Here is a 23,578-nt window from a genome sequence, read left to right as displayed (position 1 = left end):
TATTGTTGAATTATAGCAGTAGTAAAACACTAAATGTATCACTAGAAAGCCATTGCATTGGAATTATTGTTGAATTATAGCAGTAGTAAAACACTAAATGTATCACTAGAAAGCCATTGCATTGGAACTATTGTTGAATTATAGCAGTAGTAAAACACTAAATATATCACTAGAAAGCCATTGCCAGTGCTTTTTCACTTTTCAGAGTTTGAGTGCCACTAGTAGGTTTCAAAGGTTGAATTATGCATGCGAGTTTCAGGGGTTTTAGTGTATTTGAAGTGAGTTTCGGTGTGTTTGAAGCACATTTAAGAGGTTTAACTGTATTTGAAGTGAGTTTCAAGGGTCGAAGTGTATTGGAAGCGAATTTCAGAGGTTTCATTGTGTAGGAAGCGAGTTTCAGGGGTTTTAGTGTATTTGAAGTGAGTTTCAAGGGTCGAAGTGTATTGGAAGCGAATTTCAGAGGTTTCATTGTGTAGGAAGCGAGTTTCAGGGGTTGGAGTGTTTCGGAAGCGAGTTTCAGAAGGTATAAAAATTAATTTTTTTATATATAAAACTAAAAGCAGTGAGAATTCTGATACTCTGTTTTGATATTAATCAACTCGCTATAAACAATTTATTTATTGCTTGTTTTTAAATTCATTACATAGGTTAAGATACTGTGAACGTGAGCCTGAACTATTAAGATTAGCTTTACCTTGTTTTTCTGATAATTTACAGAGAATCGTATTTTACTGATATTTTCAGCTTCGTGTATATTATTTAAAATTATCTTTAATACTTTATTACTTTTCTTTCAGATACTCAGTTGCATTCTCAAACCAGTCTTAGTAGGAACAGCGCCCTCTCTCGGCAACGGCATGCGAAATCAAATTCTGCTCATTCTCAGAACAATACAACAACTTCTTCAACATCACCAAATCGTAGTGGTCGCTCAATGAATGTAACATATGCAAGGTAAACTTTGACGGTACAGTACACGTGCATGTAACAATCTGATTTGTCTTGAACAAGATTTGTGTTTTTTGCCAGCACATGTCCTCACGTCACCTTGTCTTGTATGTTAAGTATTGTATCCTCTTTTTGCTGGCGTGGTATCTAAATGAATGCAGGAATTATTTTGACTAACTGTGTGATTTAGAAGAAAAGAAGAAACATTTAATGTATCATTTTTGCAGTTTGCTCGTCAGAAAATGGCTATCAAAAATGTATTCATTGAACTACTTTTACGAGAATTTTTGTAACGTTGAAACTAACACTTAATCTGTGGGTGAAGATAAACTGTTCAGCTTTATTGGTGGTTATTTACCAGTAGTCCTTTAGAACTTGTCTCGGATTTAGTAGAAAAATAATTGGGGTATTGTAAAACGGGTTTTACAGTGTGCACTCATGGCTACAGTTTCACCACACTTTTCTGTCTACTGTCTCTTTCCAGTCCCGTATCTGGCACCCAGCAGCCTTCTCGGACGGCCGCGCCCGACTTGTACTCTGGCTTACACCTTGCCTATGAAGTAAAAAAGCTCATGTATGCCACCCTTTCTCTCACTTTTTCTTTTTAATCTCTATACTTCTTTCTTGTTTCCTCTTCTGATTTTAACATTTTTCCCCGTTTCACTGTGGCTGATTAGTGGGAAAGAGCGCCCTCTAACGATTGCCACTAATGTATCACTTCCCATTCTTCGACCGAAAGTAATTACAATCATAATATGTGGCAGTTTGCTAACTAGCCCTTAGTTGTACAAGTTTATTTTTAATAGGTTTACTGTATCAAGCATTTAAACGGACAGAAGGATCTTACATTGTCAGCAAATATCACACTTTTTAGTAAGTGCATTAGGCCTAACATGATGAGACCTCATTTTTAATTGGTTAGGGAGTATAAAATAAAAAAAAATCTAAATGGTTTATTTCCATATTTAAGTAATATAAAATTAATGCTGCAGACTTTGTTTAGAATATAATGATAACGAAAAAAAGAAGTAATTTACTTTGAGCCTAAAAACCTGATAATCAGATAAAAACTTTTTTGCATGATAAATAAAAAAGGGCGCTTTTACCACTTTTCAGTTTTGTTGAAATGCATGTTTGGTGTTTTATACTTGAAGCCAAAAGCAACAATGTAAATTTTGAGGATATGCCTGAACATTTTAGAACATGCCTGGGAGACTTCGTTTTTCTTTCTTTTGATATGTAAAGTGAATAAATAAATTGTTTCTATCAGGCTAAATTACTTATGGAATATACAAAAGAAGCATTTTATCCATTTATTTTTAAAATATACACTGTTATTTTGTGTAAATAATGTATAGAATATACTATGTTTTCTTTTAATTTAATTTCTGCTTAATAGATTATATTCTGCTTGTTTGGTGCTATAAATCAATAACTATTGCTTGGCTATATGTTTAGCGTTATAAAGACTAACTAGTTTATTTATGCACGGATCTGTGTTCAATAAAACTAATACAGTAAGAAACCCATCATTTATTAACACTTGTCCAAAAATTCAGTTACTCTGCAATTTCTTTATATCGTGTTGTTTTCTAGACTTTAGGGTACCATCCTCATTTTACTAATATCATTTTTAAAAATATGGAGAGATATTTTGTGTATTAAAAATACAACAACTCAAATTAAATCAAACACAAATCAACATACAAGTCCTCTAAATAACATGATATCGATCAAGCTAGCCTATAATGTATTGTTCGGAAGGAAGTGGAATTTTCATCTCGTAGTAATACTAATGGGATACGTTATCCAATATGAGCAACTCAGTTGCATAATGCCAACTGGATAATATGTTCACGAACCTAACAACCACATTTCATAGGGTTCTCATTGTAATACTAAAATTACATAGATATCATTTTTTCCAAATTAAAATAAATAACATGAAGTAAAAATATATAAATATGTTTAAAAATGAACATACGTAACATTTATATAAATCAAATATATTCAAATATAAATTAGTTGAAGCTTATAATCCCAAGAATACTCTCTGTATTTAACTTGGAATTCAAGAGAGTACTACCAATTAAAAACTAGAGTAACGTGTTCAAAATATACGAGTGTTAGAGTATAGTAGTTCAGGTTTGTTAGCTTTGATGTCAAACTATGAGTATATCTATACTCTGTTCACTTAATGGTTTGCCTTATTGCAAATTAAAACAGTGAATCAGTCGAAGAATTATCTCAATTACATGTTTTCTCAGGCCAACAAACCGAGGTTCTGGTGGAAATGGTACCAACAACTCAAATAAACCCGACCGTTCGTTTTCGGCAGGACTGGCTGATGACCAGTCCAAAGACTTCGACATGGAGAAGACTGACATGAAGTACGACTCCACGGGGATGTTCCATTGGTGCTCTGCTCGGCCAATTGAAGACTGTATACTGGTCAGTTCTGTAGAAACCGTTTTCTGGTAGCGTTCAACGTAAAATAATGCTAGATAACATTTAAATGTTTATATGAAAACGAAACAACAATAATAAAATTACGTGGTAATAATCATATATAACATCCTTTCTTATTTACATTGTTACATTAACTGACCATTTAAAGTATTAAACGACACCCTTGTGATTAAAATGCAAGGTCCTTTAGCTGACCTTTAACCTTCTAGAAGTTAGAAAACAATGAGCAACGCACTTATTTTATTGTAAAGTTGCCTTTATTGGTTTTCAAAGCAAACTCGCATTCACCCTATTGATAGAAGTCCCCCGGAGGGACAGTGGTAAGTCTACGGGCTTATAACGCCAAACTCCGGGGTTCTATTCCCCGCGGTGGACACAATAGATAGCCCAATATAGCTTTGCTCTAAAACAAACAAACTGCTGATGGAAACTCATCTCTCATTCATTCAATTATATCGGCTTTTACTTATTTATTAATTCTAGCTTGCATTCACATTATTCTCTAGTGTTTTTTCTCCCTGAAATTTGTGCAAAAATAAACCTAGAGCTATTTGTGCACAACCATCTCTAATTCTGAAATTACGGTCTAGAGGGAAGGCAGCTAGTCAACAACACTCACTACCAGTTCTTAGATTACTTTAATCGAATAGTGGGATTTGATCATATGTATATATATATATATATTTAGAAAAAAAATGTACGCGTATGGCCCCAAACTGTAGAGCGTATTTGTGCGGCAATAGGACGCAAATCTTAGACTCTCAAATTCATCGTCTGGTACGCTAACCACTAGGTCACTCTCGCCCCCCCCCCCCATCTAAAATGCCCGTGAGTTCTTATTTTTGAGATAATTTTTTGAAAAGCAGACTGTACTGGCCCTGGTTCTGCTATAGACTTTATAAGGCCGTAAAAAGCAGTCAGGACATAGATTAATCACTTTTTCTTGGCTTGTATAGCTACAACTTATCTATTAAAATTGGCTTCTTTTAATTCAATACATTATGGTGTGTGTATGCAGTATCTGTAGTTAAAATGGATCAAGATCCAATCTCATAGCATTAAATTTTCAAACATTTTCCGGGGGGCATGCCTCCAGACCTCTCCCCTAGAAATAGCAATGTGGCAATGGCCTGACCAAAATTGCTTCTTACCGAATGCTATATTAGTTCTGGATTTTAGAGGTGCATGACTTTTTGATATCTGAAAGGCACCAAGACCGCGGAATGTTGACCGCTCCAAACTCTAGGCAGATACAGTATCCAAGAAATTTAAAGCCTAATATCCGTGATTGTTTTAAATTGATATAGAAAATAACACCCTTTTTTTTTCTAACTTTGAAATGTAATAACTTATCTCACCAGAAAATTTGTTCTCGTAATAAATGTATAGGATCGTAACCAAGCTGCCATGACAGTTCTAAATGGGCATGTGATCGTCTGTCTGTTCGCTGACTCAGAGTCTCCACTCATTGGTCTGAGAAACCTCGTGATGCCATTACGCGCCAGTAACTTTCATTATCATGAACTGAAGCATGTGGTCATCGTTGGAAGTGTTGAGTACCTTCGTCGAGAGTGGAAAATGTTACAGAATCTACCAAAAATTACTGTTTTAAATGTACGTTTTCAAACTTTTTGTTCTGTACGAGTAAATATTACAGGAAAATGTTACAGAATCTACTAAAAATTACTGTTTTAAATGTACGTTTTCAAACTTTTTGTTCTGTACGAGTAAATATTACAGGAAACTGTTCCAGAATGTACCAAAAAATTACTGTTTTAAATGTACGTTTTCAAACTTTTTGTTTTGTACGAGTAAATATTACAGGAAACTGTTCCAGAATGTACCAAAAAATTACTGTTTTAAATGTACGTTTTCAAACTTTTTGTTTTGTACGAGTAAATATTACAGGAAACTGTTCCAGAATCTACCAAAAAATTACTGTTTTAAATGTACGTTGTCAAACTTTTTGTTCTGTACGAGTATATATTACATACGGTTCGAACATGTTCAGTATATCAATATAGTTACGTGAATTTTAACATGTATTCATTCTAACTTTATGTACGCGTATTGTAATAGATCACATTACACTTAGCTTACATGTGACTAGAAAGACTTTTTTGTAGTGAGAGCAAAATTTGAACGCTCAGGGAAACTACTAATCCAAACAGTGAATACCAAAACTTTGTTTACATAACTAAAATATTTAAATAACCTGCAAATATGCAGTTGCTTTAGAATTAAAACTTATTTCGCGGTGATAAGAAAGTAATTTATTTATTGCAAACCATTTATCAGTGAAAGGGAAAATACTATGCAGACGAATACATGTGTATAACTATAATGAATTCAGTTCAAGGAAAAGTACTTATTAAGTGTGTAATTGGTATTAATTATGATTTGGAGTATAACATCGCGGTATCGTAATTGCTATTAAACTTATCAATTTATAAATCTAATTATTATTGAAGAAGAATGTTCCTAAGATGATTATATATTTATATTTTAATACAAACACACATATATATGCTGCAGACTTTTGTTGCTTAAAGTTCAATTCCATAATTATTCATTCATTGTTCTGCAACCCGTTTCTATATATGATGTGTGTAGTTTCTTATACATTGATCATTTTCTCAGGGGTCACCACTTAGCCGAGCTGACCTTCGAGCTGTTAACATTAATTTATGTGACATGTGTGTGATTCTTTCGGCTAAGATCCCGAGCAGCGACGATCCTACATTAGCTGACAAAGAAGCCATTTTAGCTTCACTGAACATTAAAGCTATGACATTTGATGACACAATCGGAGTATTAACCAATAGTAAGGAACGTTTTATCTTAATATAATTCAGAGGAGAAAAACTCGGAAAGACTTTATTTTTATTCGATAAGCTAAGTAGTGAAATATTATAGAAAAAATAATGGTAATAAGATAAATAATCTATTGGCAATGTATGACGTGCATATGGTGGTATTAATGTCTGTAATTTTAAGGTAATTTTTGCAAAGTCAAAGCGTGACCTATCTTAATCAGTTTCTATCATAAAATTATATTTTAGACGAGATCTTTACAAAAAATGAAAAAACAAATTATTTTATAGATTGAAATATCCTGTTAGGAAATTTACAAGTAAGTTTTTATGTTATTTTTAGAAGAAATAAAAATAATGAATTTTATTTTCCCTCACAAAGATGAATGAGGAACATTCAAATGTAATCACATTGTTTCTATACTTCGACTTTTACGTCTATTGGCAACTTAGATGGCAGAAGCAAATATACTAGGCACAAAGCGTAATTTATACGCTAAATCACTTTCTATGCAAACAGACAATTCTATCATTGATGTGTTTTTTGTAACTTTCATATTAAAGAAAATTTGAAGACCAGTTTTATCTTATATAACATTTATAAGATTTTCCTGGTCAGTAGCTGATTCTTTATCCATAACTGTTACAAAAGTTTTGTATATTTGACTAGTTAGTCGCAAACAAGATTGCACATTGCCTAACTACGGCTTCAACTTTCTACAAAGCCGGCTTAAGTAAAACGTTAAGTTTAGTTAAAACTTCAGTTCTTCTATACAAGATTTAAACACAACTCAGTGATTCTACACAATCACCCATTAGACTTAGCTAAAACCGCATATTGCACATAAATAAGGCTGTACCCTTCAGCATAATAGGCTCGTTAAGCTTAACCAAATATATAGGATTTTTATATGATCAGCTCCTTTGGTTTAGATAAACAAAAATACTTGAATAGAACCTTATAAAAAGTGTTAAAAAAAGTTACAAGGGTTATTCGAATAAATTAAAGTTTAAAGACACAATAATGATTATAAATAATGAAACGTTTTTATCTTTCAATTTTGTAGATCCAAACAATCAAGAGGGTTTTCCTCCACTCGGAAGTCCCGTTGCACTTCAAAGACGAGGATCAGTGTATGGAACAAATGTTCCTCTTATCACAGAACTAGGTAACTGTTGAAAGCTGTTGAATGGAGCATATTAAGTTAGCTTTGCTATTTTTCAAAACGTTTCATGTTATATACATACTTCCTCTGTTACAAGCTATTTTATGAATTGAAAAATCTACAGATCTATCATATTTATTATATCAGTACATACTGGTGAATCCGTTTAGATATGTAACAGCTATGTAGTAATAAATTTTACTTTCTATACTGAAAATTACAAAATCATTCACAAACAATGTTTTGACACACGCATTTCTGTTATTTAATGGATAATGAGTTTATACATGCTTGTTATGCTCACAGTATTCTTCATTTACGCTAATGCAGTTTTGAATTGATCAGTTTAACATCAGTAGTTGAAATGTGTGTTATATATTTCTGATATTTTCAATTCTCAAATCGATTTGAAAAAAGTGAGAATTTTGATGTAAAAAACCCAACACATATAGTTCTGAGGTTTGCTTTAAAAAATAAATGTCTAGTAATGTGATTAGAATAATGTGAAACTGTAATAAAAACACTACTTTCAATTTCCTTTCGATAATAGTTTGTGAGTATTATTAAAAAAAAACATGTTCCAATGGTCACTAGAATGTTTTTTTTCTAACCTTGACTTTTGTTGTAGGGCTTTAAAATTATTAGATTTTTAGAAAGCCAAAAAATTAACTAGTGTAACTTATATTTGAACGTTCAGTTTTTGAGGCAAGGCTATAGCAATCTAGCATATAACACATACACACACACAAACATTTTTTTTCTTCCTCATTTTAGGATCAAGATTACAGTAATCCAGCAGGTAATAACACCATAAACAAACTTTATCATTTTTTCATCTCCTTCAGCCCAGCATAACACTAAAAATCATGTTTCGATACTCGCGGTGGGCAGAGTACAGATAGCTTATTGTACAGTTTTGTTCTTAACAACACAGAAACAAACCTTCAATCCAGAATTCCAGAGTTCTGTTTTTGGATTAGGCCTACACTAATCCAGCATATAATAACAACCAAGTATTTCTTGTATTCTTCAGTCAATGATTCCAACGTCCAGTTCCTTGATCAAGATGACGATGACGATCCCGATACTGAACTCTACTTGACACAACCGTTTGCTTGCGGAACCGCTTTTGCCGTCAGTGTCCTCGATTCACTAATGAGCACAGTAAGTATCGTACAGTTGTTGAGCAGTTAGGTTTATCTTTATTTATTTATTAATTTCTTATGACAACAGATGTGTAACGTTATATTCCATAATAATAATTCTGCATTTCTCTATTTGTGTGTGTTTATATGCTGTTAATATATACAAGTTTTGAACTTTACATTTCATTTAGACTTATTTCAATGCCAATGCCTTAACTCTGATTCGCTCCCTAATCACTGGAGGAGCAACTCCCGAGTTAGAGCTCATCCTGGCAGAGGGCGCTGGATTACGTGGCGGATATTGTACTCCTCAGACAATAAACAACAGAGATCGTTGCAGAGTTGGTCAGATTTGTCTGCACGATGGCCCTCTAGCTCAGTTTGGGGTAAGTGCATTTTTATTTCAGGAAAACATCAACCATTAAATGCGTCTAATAACAAAAGTTTATCCACTTTACCTTAATGTTTAACATGTACTAGCATATGTCAAATACAGCCTAAAACACTTCAGTGATAACACAGTTCTCAGAAAACATGCTGTTGATAATAAAAATAATACAGTTAATAGTGGTTTACATGCTAAATGTAAAGTTTCAGACTTCTGCTTCAAAGCAGCTCATTAAAGAATTAAAAGCTTTTATTGGTAGCTATCTCCACGTTTTGATTTTTTTTTAGTAATCTGAACACATGAACTTTGACATTACCTGTTTCATTACTCTGTTTCATCTTTTGGGTAGGATTGCTGTTTTAATAAATTTTATAAATGCCCAGTGTTAACTATATTATTTTCTCTTATATATTTTACGTACCAACAGTTAGATCAGAATTATCCTTTCTATAATATTTTACCAGTAAAAGTTTGTTTGTAATTAAGCACAAAGCTACACAATGGGCTATCTGTACTCTGCCCACCACGGGTATCGAAACCAGGATTCTAGCGTTGTAAGTCCGCTGTGCCACTGGGGGGCCACCTGTAAAAAGATTTACAGTTAACTATACGTTACAGTTTGAGGACGTTAGAACTAGGAGGGCCACAGCACACTCAGTTTTTGTACTTGAGGGCCCAATACATGATTTGGCACCCACATATTTACAATAAAAAAAAGATAAGATAGAGACATATTTTCATTATTATTTTAATTTTTAATTAATTTTATTTGGAATATTTTAAAAGTTTTTCATGTCAAAGGTAAATCTGTAGGTATTTTTGTTGTTGTTGTTATTACATATAATGTTGTAGTGTTACTACATTGGAGAGATATGAAGATTTACGATTTATTTTGTCTCACATATGCATTCTGACCGAAATTGTAGTCCATTAGTTTTGAATCTGTGATACCCTAGTAACTGTTATCAAATGTTAGATCAGAATGATTCTTTCCGAAATATTTCACATTTAAATCAAGCTTTCCAATTATACGTTATTGTTACCGAATTTTTAATTAGAATGATTTTTTTCTGAAACATTTCACTTGTTAAAAAACTATAATTATGTACTAATGTTGTAAAGTATTAAATATGAATTATAATTTATGAAACATTCCACTTTAAAACAAGTTTTCCCATTATACGCCTTCGCAAGACATTTCACCTTTTAAAGAAATATTGCAATTATGCGCTAATGTTGTGAAATCGCTTCTAAAATATTTCAGCACATAATGCGTTACTGTACTGCGAAGAAAGAAATGTTAAACTTAAAAGGTCTCAGGTTTATTAATTTAACCCTATATGTACTTGTAGAAGTCAAAGTGCAGATGCCCCGACCTTATATTCATATTCAACATTGTATTATGCGTATGATGTCCCAGTTTCAACATTTCATGTTACAATACAACAGCTGATTTCACAACTTTTACTAGAATAAAAAACACATATGTACAAAGATAGTGAAAAATTTTAGATATGCATCTAAAATGATGTAGATGTTATGCAGATGCGATTAGCAAATTGCACGAAAGACAAAAGTACTTTATTCTTTACATGAATATTACCTTGTACTCTGACTTGTCATAGTCTGAGTCAGACTAACTTCAGCGTTTCACAGATGTATAGTAAAATAACTTTAGTAACACATCTGATATGTTGCATACAACAGACTTGTACTGTTAACTAAAAGCTTGCTACATTTTGTGAAGATACTTTCGTTAATTGGGAATAATAGTTAACATTACTTATCGAATACGGGGTCCCATTAGACCAACTCCGTGCACTTAATACACACAACATTATCAATAGTTACGTTTAATTTTGTTTTTTAGCAAATGATAAAGAACGAAAATTATCATGACATGTAATCAAAGCTTATTAGAAAATAAAACCAATAAAACTACTATCATTTTTTAGAACCCTAGACGTACTACTAGTTAAATTCAAAAGTTCGACTGACTGTGTGGTGAAATGTTTACAGAAACTCTTAATATTTGCATAATGCTTCATTGATAAAAAAAAAAAAGAAAACTGTGATATTCTGTTGGGAATGATTTTCTCATGAAGTTTTCCTTTACATTTTAGCAGTTATATGTATGGTGTTTTCAATAGTATTTTATTCACCACGGTGAATCTATATTTATAGATGGAATTCCCTGAAACCCGTATAATTCGTTTTGTGTTTATTTTTACACTTTAACAGTGCTATGGTGTTTTATTATGTCCTCTCTTTTTTTTGTAATTTTTCCCCATCAGGAAGGAGGCACATACGGCGAACTATTTGTTGCAGCATTGAAAAATTATGGTATGCTTTGTATCGGAATATATCGATTTCGAGACACAAGTAACTCCTGTGAGGCCTCGTCCAAACGTTATGTAATCACTAACCCCCCGGCTGATTTTACATTGTTATCTACTGACAAGGTAGGTTTGTAACTCTTTTAAACCTAAAGTGACTAAACTAATACATTTATTGTATAGAGACGAACTTTCTGTCATTGTTTTCAATTGTCTTCAAACTATTTTGAATATTTTACTTTGGTTTGCTTCTTTGTTGAATTTCGTGCCAAACAACTCAAGAGCAATCTGCACTAGCCGTCCATAATCTTGAGGCGATAGACGAGAGGGAAGGCCACTGATCATCAACATCTACCGACAACTCTTTACCAACGAATAGTGGGATTGACCATCACTTTATATCGCCTCCTAGACTGAAATGGCAAGCAGATTGCGAGTCAAGCATTCTAACCACAAGGCCATGGAAACCCATTTTTACTTTGGAAGCTAACATTTCATTGCTAGCGTAATTATCTATTTATACAACTGAAATGAAAATAATTTGTTATTGGTTGAAGAAGTCCATTCTCGATTATGGTTTTAGTAGGCACGGTAGGTTATTCAAGTGCTGTAATTTATTTTATAATCATAATATAAGATGCGAAGGTGATAACTGAGCTTATTATTGAATGAAATTTAGAGTAATTACTTGAATATTTCTCAATTCAAAGAAATTCGCTCTATTTCGGTAGTAGTTGAGATCTTGAAAACTAATTATATAGAGTATTCTTAAAACTGGATAGTTTTAATTTAAATAAACTTCAGCTTTATGGTCATTCAAACACGTAGATTGTATTTATATCCAGATACAATATTTTCTGCTATTATTTATTTATTCTCTGAATAAATTGACACTTTCGACTCCTCTTTTGTACCACACCGTGTATTTTCACATTTTACTTGTTCACTAAATTTATTTTCGTGATTCAGCTTTGAATTAAGAGACAGGACATACTCAGGGTTTGAATACTTCACATTACTTTTATTTCTCAGGTTTATGTCCTGCTACAGTTTGACCCAGGAATGGAATACAAGCCCAATAGAGGAGAGGAGATGAAAGATGACCACTCCTGACTCTTACTCTGTAGCGCCTTGACAGATGGGCCATATTCATTCATTTGATCCCACAAGTTTTAAGGATAAGTGATGGTTTACCATACGTTCCTTTGTTTCATTGTGCCCAGTACCAAGAATTTCCTTCGGTATTTGGATATATTTCAAACGTATATCAGTATGTTCGGTAAAACACTGACATTTGATATATTTTACAATCTAAAGTCCATTTTTTATATACATTATATATCTTATTATAAGTATCTTTAAACAATTCGTAGATTTAAAAAATAGTAATTTGAATTTTCCATTTTCCTCATCGATTGTAAACATCAATCTTTTTTTTTATTTCTACTTAAATCTAGCTCTGTTTCTCTGGGCACATTTTTTTTCTTTTGTTGAATTTACTATGACGTACATTTAAATCTATTCAAAGCTAAAAAACAAAGTTTAATTTATATTCCAAAGATATTGCGTTATATTTATACCGAGTTCTATAAATGTTAGGTTTAATTGTCTTATCACTTATCTTTTTTATGCACTTTATAACATATTGTTGAAAGTTTCGGGGTCAAATGTGTGAAATGTACCTGCCCACCAAGAAAGTTTGAGAAGTTCAGTCTTCTGTACATTCTAGAGGGATTTTGTTTTGTACAGCTAGGAGATAAAAAACAAAAACGATGTGGGTGGGCAGGAGATGCTTCGGGATGTTGGAAGTAAATACTCACCTGTAAAATAATATCTCGAAGTAAAAACGCTCAATCTGTCAAGGCTGCTACAGGAAACACTTTCTTCAACCAATGTTTCTTCTACTTATGCTGATACATCTCAGCACCGTAAAGTACCATGAGATACTCAGAGCGATCACAGGGTGGCGCTGTTTCTCAATATTTTTACTGTGATTTGTTATATTTGGCAAATGACTCTCTAGTCTAGGAGTTATATTTGCCTTAAATAGTTTACCCTTTGTTGCCTCTTCATAATATTTAGGCAGCAGATTGTAATATCTCAACGACAGAGAACATTTTCGTTAAACTGTGTGTTTAATTCATTTTAACAGTTTTAAAATCTGACAGCTGTTAAAATACATATCTGATATGTTATTAGTAAAATAATGAAAGTTGTATAAATTAAGTGCACACAGTTATGCTGTTTATATACAATATTTTATAGTTGTTAATACACAACCACCTTGTAAGCACAGAATGAGCTACGAATGATATATTAGGCAAATTCGAGAAACTTAAAGTTCCACATACGTTTCTAGTGATTGAAAATAATAAAAAATAATGTGCTAAAAAGAGATAATGTCGGCACAACGAATTTATTTACAAAATAAGTAACATTTCGGGTAACTACCCTTCGTCATACTAAAAAAGGTCCCAACACTAAAATCCGAAATGTTACTTTTCTGTAAAAAAAAAAAAAGTTTTTCCTACGGTGTCTCTTTTTAACACATTATTTTATGGTTTTTAGGAACGTTACATTGTTGACAAGTATTTGCAAGAATTTATTGAGTACGTTGTTCATTGTTGTGGAACTCTTTCAAAACGTAAGAGTTAAAAAATTCTTTACTGAAAATTATTGTCTTAAAGCACATGAAACAGCCATTAAGTATTCACTACACTGACTTATCAAATATACTAAGATTATATTAAGAGTGGTTTCAATGATGATTAACAAATCACTCAACAACATTAAACATGAAATTGTAATGATTTTCGTATATGTAATGGAAAATTTACTGCTTAATGATAGATCAAAGAATTCTTCAGGTATCTGTTGTTGTTGTTGTTTTTTCTGGTCTTTATGGTTTGATCTTATTTCAATTCGACTGCCTGTGATTTGTCTTTTATTAAATATCAGTCATTATCAAATAAAAGCCGGTTATTACAGAATAATTTTGAATCAAAATCATACTTGGATTTATTTAGAAAACTTACAACCCTGTTTATTCATGTTTGTATGGTAAGGGAGTTGACTACTCAGATCACGTGCTTTAAATAATTACTGTTAGTGCCATGGTAGCAGTTTAGTGACTAAGTTAATCTATACATAGTTATTGTAAAAATTTGTCTTTGCATTTTTGAAACTGCCTGGTCGCTTTTAATGTAGGTTGATTATTTCTTTGTAATCAACTGAATTTAGAAACACCATATTAATGTTTAAACTCATTGTACAGCTTGCTGGTTTATAGAAAATTCGTCTAAATCCAGAATAAATTATTTGAAATATCAAAATATTTTACTAGCATTGAAAATAATGCACATGCAGGTAAAAAAAAAAAAAGACAATCCTTTAATAACCTTTTAATAACAACTCTGTTGAATCTTGAGCAACCAAATGATTGTGTTTGTGGTGTAACGGTAATCATTTCGTGCCACTCGTAGGAAACCACATTCTCATAAAAGCCTAAAAATGAAATACTTGAACAGAAACGTTTGAATATAACATGCTTTTAAACTCATATTATAGATTAAAATATGACATTTTTACTATTTGTGGACATTTACAATAGTTTTTATTTTACATATGTTTGTTTTAACTATAAAACAAAAACTGCTGCAAATGTTCAGAAATGAATACAAATAATCTATAAGTATAAACACGTGATGTTTCACTTAAAAGTCGTATTAAATCAATAAAAAGTTTCACATTTCTATCGTCTCAGACTATCAAACTTGTAATATTTAGTGATTTTTCGTTGCGCAAAATGGTGTAACGTTTATCTTGAAGCTATACATTCTAAGTATTCTTGTATTTTGTTGTTTGAATTTTTGTTTATATGTGAAGACATCAACAAGTATTTTCTCTTGAATATATGATTTACTCTTTGATGGACTTCGCCAAAATATACTTGAAATTAGAATTACGTTAATATTATTTCTAAGCCTGTGTGATAATTTTTTAAATTAATTATATTTCATTTATAAGAAACGAAAGATAATGCAATGAGTCACTTCTCATAAAACTATTTGATATTGTTTTGTTTTACTTTTTACAAAAAAAAGGGTCTAGTCGTGATTGTAGTAAAAATCTTTGTTAAAGAAGGATAGAGTGTTTAGTTTATAGCCTGTTAAAATTTTAACTACTTATTGCTCTTGCTACGCGTGTTTATACAGCAAAGTGTCAGGCCAGAGTACAACACAATACTGAACTGCTTGCTTATCAGTGCAGTAGTGATTTTATCACTTTGGAAAGATGCAGGAAGAGGTCAGAAGAATGTGAAATAGTATTGGCGATTGATAAAAGTTTAATTAATCTTATGCATCTTTATGACTCGTATATAAATCTCTAGACTATGTTGGTTACTTGGATCAAATATTATAATTTTGTCCTTCATTATTGTTAAACAAAATTAAATCTCACAATGAACTACTTTATCAAGCTCGAAAATATCGGTTGTTAACCGACATCATTAAATTACAAACACGTCAAGCAGTAAAAAACTAAAACAACCCCGAAAATAACGTATATTTTTCTTTCTGCATAAGTATTTGCAAACATGTATCAAGTTTGTTGAAATAGTAAAATGTACCATATTTGTAATTTACGTTTTCAGAAACCACTCTTCAAAGAAGTTCATATTCCTAAATAAAGAAATACAGACGTTATTAATGAAATCTTATTTTTTATAAATACAATTTTTTAAAGACATTATTGTGCTAAGTGATGTAGAAATTGCATGTTTTTCTGAAAGCTATGAAAAAGTGAATTGTGAAATACAAGTAGTATTTAATTAGCTAAGTTTTTCTCGTTTTGATGGATTTTCTTGAAAACTGCCTTGTTCGTTTTTAGAGTATATTCTAGGTTAACGTAAACTATAGTTGAAAAAATCTTCAAATTTAAACCTAATTATATCTATAATTGTTTTGCTTTGCAACATTCTTATCAGCCTTTACGATCTTCATAACTTTATACTTCATCATGTAGTTTTGTACTTTTTGTTTAGATTATTTGTATCGAACCTTTTATTTATAATTTTGAATCAGTTAAACGAAAAAAATAATAATAATAGGGTTTTAGTAATTATACTTACGCAATTTAGACAGCTTAACGTTTCATGTTGAAACAAAGCAGTGCTTTTATCACGTAATCATTACAAATGTTACTAATAAAAATATTGAGATAAATTATTCAGGAAAAATGCCATAGACAATGGAATTATTGACAAGACGAGTTTGTAAAACAAAAATCCATGAGCTTTAATTACCGATGTTGTGCTTACGTTGTTAATGTATATAATAATGTTATCTATATGCATAATTCTACACTCTCTTTATGATATATATACTCAAAAGTAGCTGTTTTAAAATCACATTTAAAAATCTATCCATGCTCGTGTTTTCACTTGTCTGGTTCATCATATTAACTTCTTCAAAACATCTACGCATGCTTTTGGGAATGAGGTTCTGATTGGCTGGAGGGATTGCTGACGTTATGTTTCACTATCCATCACAGAAAAACAGATGGATATTTTAAATTAATGGGCTTTATTTTTCAGAATATTCTCATACCACATTCTTTGTTGGTCTGTTGAGGGGAAGAAAAGGTTGTATGTACAGAGAATGCAAGATAAAATAAAAAAGTAGTCTTTCTTATGGTATTAAAATGTATATTAAACTCTTATTCAGCCCTTTTCATATGGTTTTAGTTTTGTTGTGCACGTGTTTCATTATCAATTGCACACCCTAAGAAATTATATTTTAGCCCAAAACAATAAACTCTTGTTTACCATTTATATGACAAACTATCTATTATAGACAAAAAACATATTTAGCAAATAGTATAGAAAAAACTATTTAACTTTATTAGAAATTCTGAGCCAATCAGAGCCTCAAAATTTATTATTTACTTTAGGAAGTAAACTAACACCTCTAGAGGTGGCTTGACACTTAATAAACTTTGATTAAGATACTCATTTTGTGGTCTTAAGACATTGTATTGACATAGTACAAAGTTGATAGAGGATTCTAGTGATGGAATGTCAACAAACAAATAAGTTGTACAAATAAGTAATAAGTATGCACGTATGTTTGTGTACACTTTTGAGATTATGGTTTGAAAATTGCGATTATCATATGTATATTGTTAAACATTAATTTTGATTTGATATGATAATCAAAGTTTTCTGGAAGATCTGGACAAATGCATGTACAGCTTATATGATTGTTGTATATGACTGAAATGTAAAAGATTTAGATGTGATCCATATGAAATGTTATTCAGAGTGATATTTTTGTCATTTAATTACACATTTCCTTTAGCCTTATTGAGTGATTGTCTCATATAGAATGTATATTCATTCCAAATAAAGATATTATGAACTTACTGATTTCAGTTTTGAGTGATATATTTTTATTAAACAATGATGATAATGCAAAGTAATGAACAGTAAAAATAAATTCATCTAATTTCTTTAAATAGTTAACATTCAATCTACTGTTCATATACATTTGTTCAAGATTCCTGTAGAATGGCTTTCCATCAATAACTTAATACATACAGGAAAGATATTAAGAAATCTTAAGATCAGTGTATTTACTAGTTTGTATTCTACAGCTATTGAGAAATATTACTTATCTCTTCACTCTAATTTGACATCTCTAGCACAGTTAAAAAAGAAAGAAAAATAAGAAGGTCTAGGTGGAAGATAATATCTCAACTAAAAGGCTTTAATAGATTTGAATCTACCTGTTAAGATTGGTTTATTTGTTTTTGCACAAAGTTACAAATGGGCTACCTGTGCTCAGTCCACTGCAGAGATTCAAATCCTAATTTTAGCACTGCAGGTCTATACACCTACTGCTGACATTCCAGATAACATTTGTTAGGATACAATTATAAACAGTTCAAATGTGCACTTAGTGTGTGTTCTGAGACTAGCATTAGTTAATAGTTTTCTATGGTAAGAATGTTTTCACTTATGGATATCTACTGTTAAAAAGCCCAAGAGAAAAAATAATTGCTTGTTTTGGTGGCTTTAAATAAGGAATCTGAATATATCAAAAGCAGGGATGCAGTGCTGCTGGAGCACACTGGAGCACCACTCTGGCACCTGAAATTGGAGCCAAGTCCCACCACTTAAAAAATTAAAAAAAAGTTATTCAATTTACACCTGAAATTGTATTTTATAATCAAACACTAAACTAAAGGTTGCTTTTTTTTAGCTATTTGTGTTAGCAAGACAGGAAGTACACAAAACATTATAAAAATCAAGGTTAAGATTACAGTGCAGTAAGAAAGACAGTAAATTAATAAGATATGCAATTTTAAAACTTGTTTTAATGTTAGTGATTTTTATTTGGTACACTCTTGTCTTTTCCTTGCTGCTTAATATAGAGGAAGTTCAGTTGCATGTTTTCTCTCACTAATTATGCGTATTCAATTTGAGTCTTATGTAAGTAGTCTCGAATAACTAGTGTTGAATTAGTGTTCTTTATTTAAAATGGACTCGTAAACTTGAAATTAGCTTTTGAGATATTTATAGTGACATCACATGTCTGACAAATTTTGGCAGGAGTCTGGCACAATAAAATTTAGCACTACACCACTGAATAAAAGCCTCAATCATTATGTATTAGAAACATGGTACAATAACACAGATTTTAGCTGCTTGACTGTTACTAAGATTTAAGGGATATGTTTAAGATACTTTTAGCTATTAAACCTAACATTAATGAATATATCATTATAATTTCTCTCCTCAAAATTAAGCTTAACATCATAGAACAAGTTGAATGAAATAAATTGGCTACTACCTGAAAACTGAGAATTTCTTAAGATCTCACATTAGGAGACACTTCTTTTTTCTCAATACAACTTATACAGAAATGATCAAGGCCTATCAAATTTTACTTAAATTTATTCATATAAAATGTTTCTTAGGGCAAAAATATAGTAACACTAATTCCTAGTATTTCCTCATGTTGTCATAAAAACTATAATTAGGTAGATTATCTAGTTCTAATTTTTGCTAGGAAACAGAGTAGAGTAATCCCAACTTTTGTCTTTCTGCTAGTTTCTTAAATGAAAAATTTCCGTTAACTCTTATCAGATTAATTTTGTGCACTCCCCAGTATATATTTTCTTTAAAACATCACCTAACAACAGTGCACATGTTTACTTTCAAAGACATGTTACATCACTAGCTTGCTGTATAACAAGTTAATCTGAACCTGAGAGAGATGCATGGCTGTGATACATCACCCTCACTTTGCTTGTTATGTAGTTAACACAAGGAGATCTGGATTTTATACATTAACAGATAATAATTCTTTTAATAATTGATATCATAACTAAAAGTGGTGAAAAGAGACTGATGTAACATATAAGAAAACCTTCATATACCTGCACAAAATAGTATTGTACAATAAACATTTCTTTTTGTTATACTACAGTATCAGTTTATGAAGAGCCAGTGTTTATACCCAGACAGATACTCACTTTGTAAAATAATACTATGAGTAAATTTGAGTTTTAGCTTCATATTTACCACAGATAATCTAAGAGATGCATAGTACAGGTTTTATTCATAATATAATTCTAACACAAAGAAATGAATAATGATGGAGGGTTTGGCTTAATCACAGTATTTAGTATGTTTACTGTGAGAATTATATTATGTTACAGTGATGATGTCATAAACAATGCACGATACTTGGCAACTGACATTCAATGATGTCATCGAGAAAGAAAAAACACTGCTTTCAACAGAAACAAAACCAATTCCTAGGATAAAAAGTATATGTGAAATTCCCAGAAAGTTTCATTTGATTCAATTTCAATGCATATAAGAAAAAGTTACAAAATACAAGTTGTTGTTTCAAATACAGAGGAATCAATATTAAACTTTTATTGTAATATGTTAACAGTTTTATATATATATTGGAGATACTAACTTTCAATGAAAAATTTGTCTTCATAAAGTCTATTTAAATGCTTGTTCAGGAAATTTAATTCTCTGGAATTTTACATTATATTGCTATAAAAAACCTCAATACATCAGATTTTATTTGTTCTGACTGCAGTATTTTGCTGACCAAGATGAAATCTGTAATTTGTGAATACAAATCCCTCCTCAAGAAAGTTTTTAACTACTGCTTGTGAAAGATTTTTTTTAATTGTAAAAGTTCAGAAAATGTTTTCTGTTATCATTCATGAAGACCTTGTTGATTTTATTTACATACACTGTGACTAAGAATGATAAATAAACATTCATAGGTTCATAAAACTCTAAATTTAACACAATGTTTAAACGCTTGTCAATAACAACATAAGTTGTTCATCTTTTACACAGAGATTTTAAACTGTTTTTACACACTAAGATAAATACATACATGTATTGGTGCTACTTTACACTCAAAGCTGAGATCCTTCCTAGATTAACTACTATACATTCATGTCCAGCTGCTACTTTTCACTTCAAGCCAAAATCCTTTTAAGTATGGCTACAGTAGATATGCGTACAAATAGTACTTTACATTCAAAACTGAAATCCTTCTAAGAATAGCCACTATACATACATATACAGTTGCTACTGTACATTCCACAACTGAAATCTTTTCAAGATTAACTTCTACATATAAATGTGCATCCAGAATCTTTCAAAATGAAATTACTACATACAATAAACGAAAAAATGTGCACACACACACATTAAACAATTATTCATAAACACCAGTTTCATATTTGTAGCTTACAAAATATAACATTATCTACTTCTACATGTAAACTACCCAAAGGTTTAACTACAGGAGGCCACATTTTAAAAATAATTGCACTTTTGTTTTGAAAGACAGGGAACTATTACCAGGATAGTAAATTCTAACTAAAAATTTAAAATGGTGAGTAAAGTAAGTATATTACATTTTAATTTTGAATATAAGGTGGTACGTTTTAGCTTAACTAAAACTTCCAGTGAAACAATGTAATAGTGAAACTGAAAGCAAAATAAAATTAAAAACTTCTCAGTTTTTTACTGATACTATACATATTCATTTACAATTGTAATCATAAATAAACATATTTATGTTGCCTCAGTGAGATGTAAAAAGCTGTTTGAAGAAATGTTTACATTTCTCATAAATATGCATGTTTTTAAAGACTGACATAATAACTTAAAAATAGTTGATGCATTTTAAGCTTAAAAATTCCCTATTTCTAACTTATTTAATATATAAAATTCAAACTTCAGAAAGAGATATTCTAGTGATAAATATTTAGTTTAGGAACGTAACTTTTCAAAGACAAAAAACTGAAGTTTAGAAGAATGTCAAAATTAACAATAATTCCATTAGATTCAATGTATATGCACTTTATCAGATAATTTCCCATAGTTCTTTATTTTTTGAATACTGATTTTAGTATTCAGTAACTATAAATTACAATTCACACCATAAATAACAAGAAGATACACGTCAACAGATTTGCTAAAAATGTTGAACTATTTTCTTCAAGAATATCATACAAATATATATATGTTTCTTCCTTCTATAACAACTGTATGTACACACTAATTACAAAATATTCATAATACGTAGTTATCCTTTTACATCTGTGTACAAACGTGCAAGTCTATAAGTACAATCTTGGACAACTAATCATATGAGCATATTACCTTTTCTAGTATTACAATAAATAGACATTATGCATCATTTTTAATCAATACACGGGGCCGAGAAAAAATCGCTATGCCTTCCTCAATCTTTGCAAGCTGTTGTTCTAACTCCTCTTTCTTATTTCTGAGCCTCAGAGTATCATTTCTTATTGGCAAAGTTGACAAAGTCTTCAGTAGCTCTTGTTTATCTAAAAACACAAGAATCACATTGACAGAGTTATCAAACCTAGTTTTTTTTTTAAAGAGAAGCTTTCTGTCTCAACTTAAACACAGATTTTCTAAAATTGAGAAAGCACATGATCACATTTGTGCCAAAGAGTAGGTAATTAATCAAGGTAAAATAATATTTTCATTACTATGGATTTTCAAAAAATTTAAATGTTTGACAACTCATTTCAACAGGTTTTTATCTAAATAGTGAGAAACTTCTTAATATTACTAAAACAAATCAAGTTTTCTTTTGGACTGAATATGTTTCACAACTCATGAGTATATTAAGTTTGTAAAAAATCATGATCCCAAGAAATTATCTCACTTTGTATTTGCCTCAAACTGTGCAGTAGATAAAGAATTTGTCAATATTACAAGGGCTATAGATTGAGAGAAGAAAAGTATATAAATACTAATAACAATTGCTTGTATAGTTTTTAATCTATCGTATTAGCCTGATTATAGGGGATCTCGAATTTAAAGCAACCCCCATTTTCAGAAACCATGGGATAGAAAAAAATTGAGTGACATAACATCCTTTTTTAGGTCCACGAAATGCCTTTCTTGTAGAATATGCATTAAAAGAATTCAGTCTTTTGTTTCCGCCAACACCTCACATTATTTTCAGTTACACCAAATGCTTTAGCAGCAGTACAATTGTTCGTTTTTTCTGCCTCACGCACCACCATAACTTTAAGATTTACATTATAACTCTGTCATAATCCTTTGTTAATTTGACACTTTCTTGTTCCCTATCTTTCAATGTGGTCACTCATTCTTGCACAGCAGTCGATCACTAAAATGTGCCTCACAGACAACAATTATTATAAAATTTAAAGCAAGTACAATCAAAGCAGTAATGCCCCAGCAAAATCAGTAATATAACTGAACAGCCTGCAGATGGATTATTTGTAAGAATTAGTGTTGACTTTAAGTGAATATCTGGTGCTCCTGCATAGAAGGATGCTTTCTGAACATCCAGGAATGTGACAGGCTAGAGTAGGGGGAAGGGGCCTGTGGTCGGCCTTGATTATAAGGAGACTATGAATTTTACAGCCTAATTATTAATAAAAAAACATTGCCTTATAATCAGGCCAATATGGTATTATAGAATGTGTTAATTATGTCCATCTTTTTATTTCAAAAGCAGTATTTGATAGCAGTAAAACTAAATGACTGTTAATGACAAACGTTTTGTATTATTAGAACAAATCTGATGATGATGTTATAAAAAATACCCAAAAACAACATTAAAAAGACATGAGCTGTCTTCTGGAATCTTAAAGCTATTTGCACGCCACCAGACACAGGTATTATAAGAATATGCATAGCTTCAAGTATTAGGTCATCAAGATTTTAATGTCGCTTTTTCTTAGTTGAAAAAACCTGAAC

At 31.1% G+C, this 23,578-nt stretch overlaps 2 protein-coding genes across 3 annotated transcripts in view; one reads left to right on the top strand and one right to left on the bottom strand.

Annotated features, from left to right (window-relative positions):
* LOC106478382 (calcium-activated potassium channel slowpoke-like) overlaps window positions 1-17,692 on the top strand; it is a gene marked incomplete at its 5' end in the record, with an annotated part of 40,142 nt that extends 22,450 nt beyond the window's left edge. Inside the window, 10 exons of the mRNA XM_022381980.1 lie at window positions 798-954; window positions 1,433-1,522; window positions 3,216-3,399; window positions 4,807-5,031; window positions 6,058-6,241; window positions 7,298-7,399; window positions 8,430-8,560; window positions 8,733-8,927; window positions 11,224-11,391; window positions 12,298-17,692. Of these exons, the coding sequence (XP_022237688.1) occupies window positions 798-954; window positions 1,433-1,522; window positions 3,216-3,399; window positions 4,807-5,031; window positions 6,058-6,241; window positions 7,298-7,399; window positions 8,430-8,560; window positions 8,733-8,927; window positions 11,224-11,391; window positions 12,298-12,378 (1,517 nt within the window). The remainder of the gene's footprint in view (window positions 1-797; window positions 955-1,432; window positions 1,523-3,215; window positions 3,400-4,806; window positions 5,032-6,057; window positions 6,242-7,297; window positions 7,400-8,429; window positions 8,561-8,732; window positions 8,928-11,223; window positions 11,392-12,297) is intronic.
* A 2,527-nt stretch (window positions 17,693-20,219) lies between these two features.
* Window positions 20,220-23,578, bottom strand: part of LOC106478385 (enkurin domain-containing protein 1-like) — a 32,058-nt gene continuing 28,699 nt past the window's right edge. For both annotated transcript variants that reach the window (XM_022381977.1, XM_022381978.1), the window contains exon 7: window positions 20,220-22,164. In XM_022381977.1, coding sequence (XP_022237685.1) covers window positions 22,004-22,164 — 161 coding nt within the window. In that variant the 3' untranslated portion in view covers window positions 20,220-22,003. The remainder of the gene's footprint in view (window positions 22,165-23,578) is intronic.

This window comes from Limulus polyphemus, unplaced genomic scaffold, assembly GCF_000517525.1.
Source record: "Limulus polyphemus unplaced genomic scaffold, Limulus_polyphemus-2.1.2 Scaffold206, whole genome shotgun sequence".
Lineage (NCBI taxonomy): Eukaryota > Metazoa > Arthropoda > Merostomata > Xiphosura > Limulidae > Limulus > Limulus polyphemus.
Note: the sequence above shows the minus strand (reverse complement) of the source record. Positions and strands in the feature narration are given on the sequence as shown.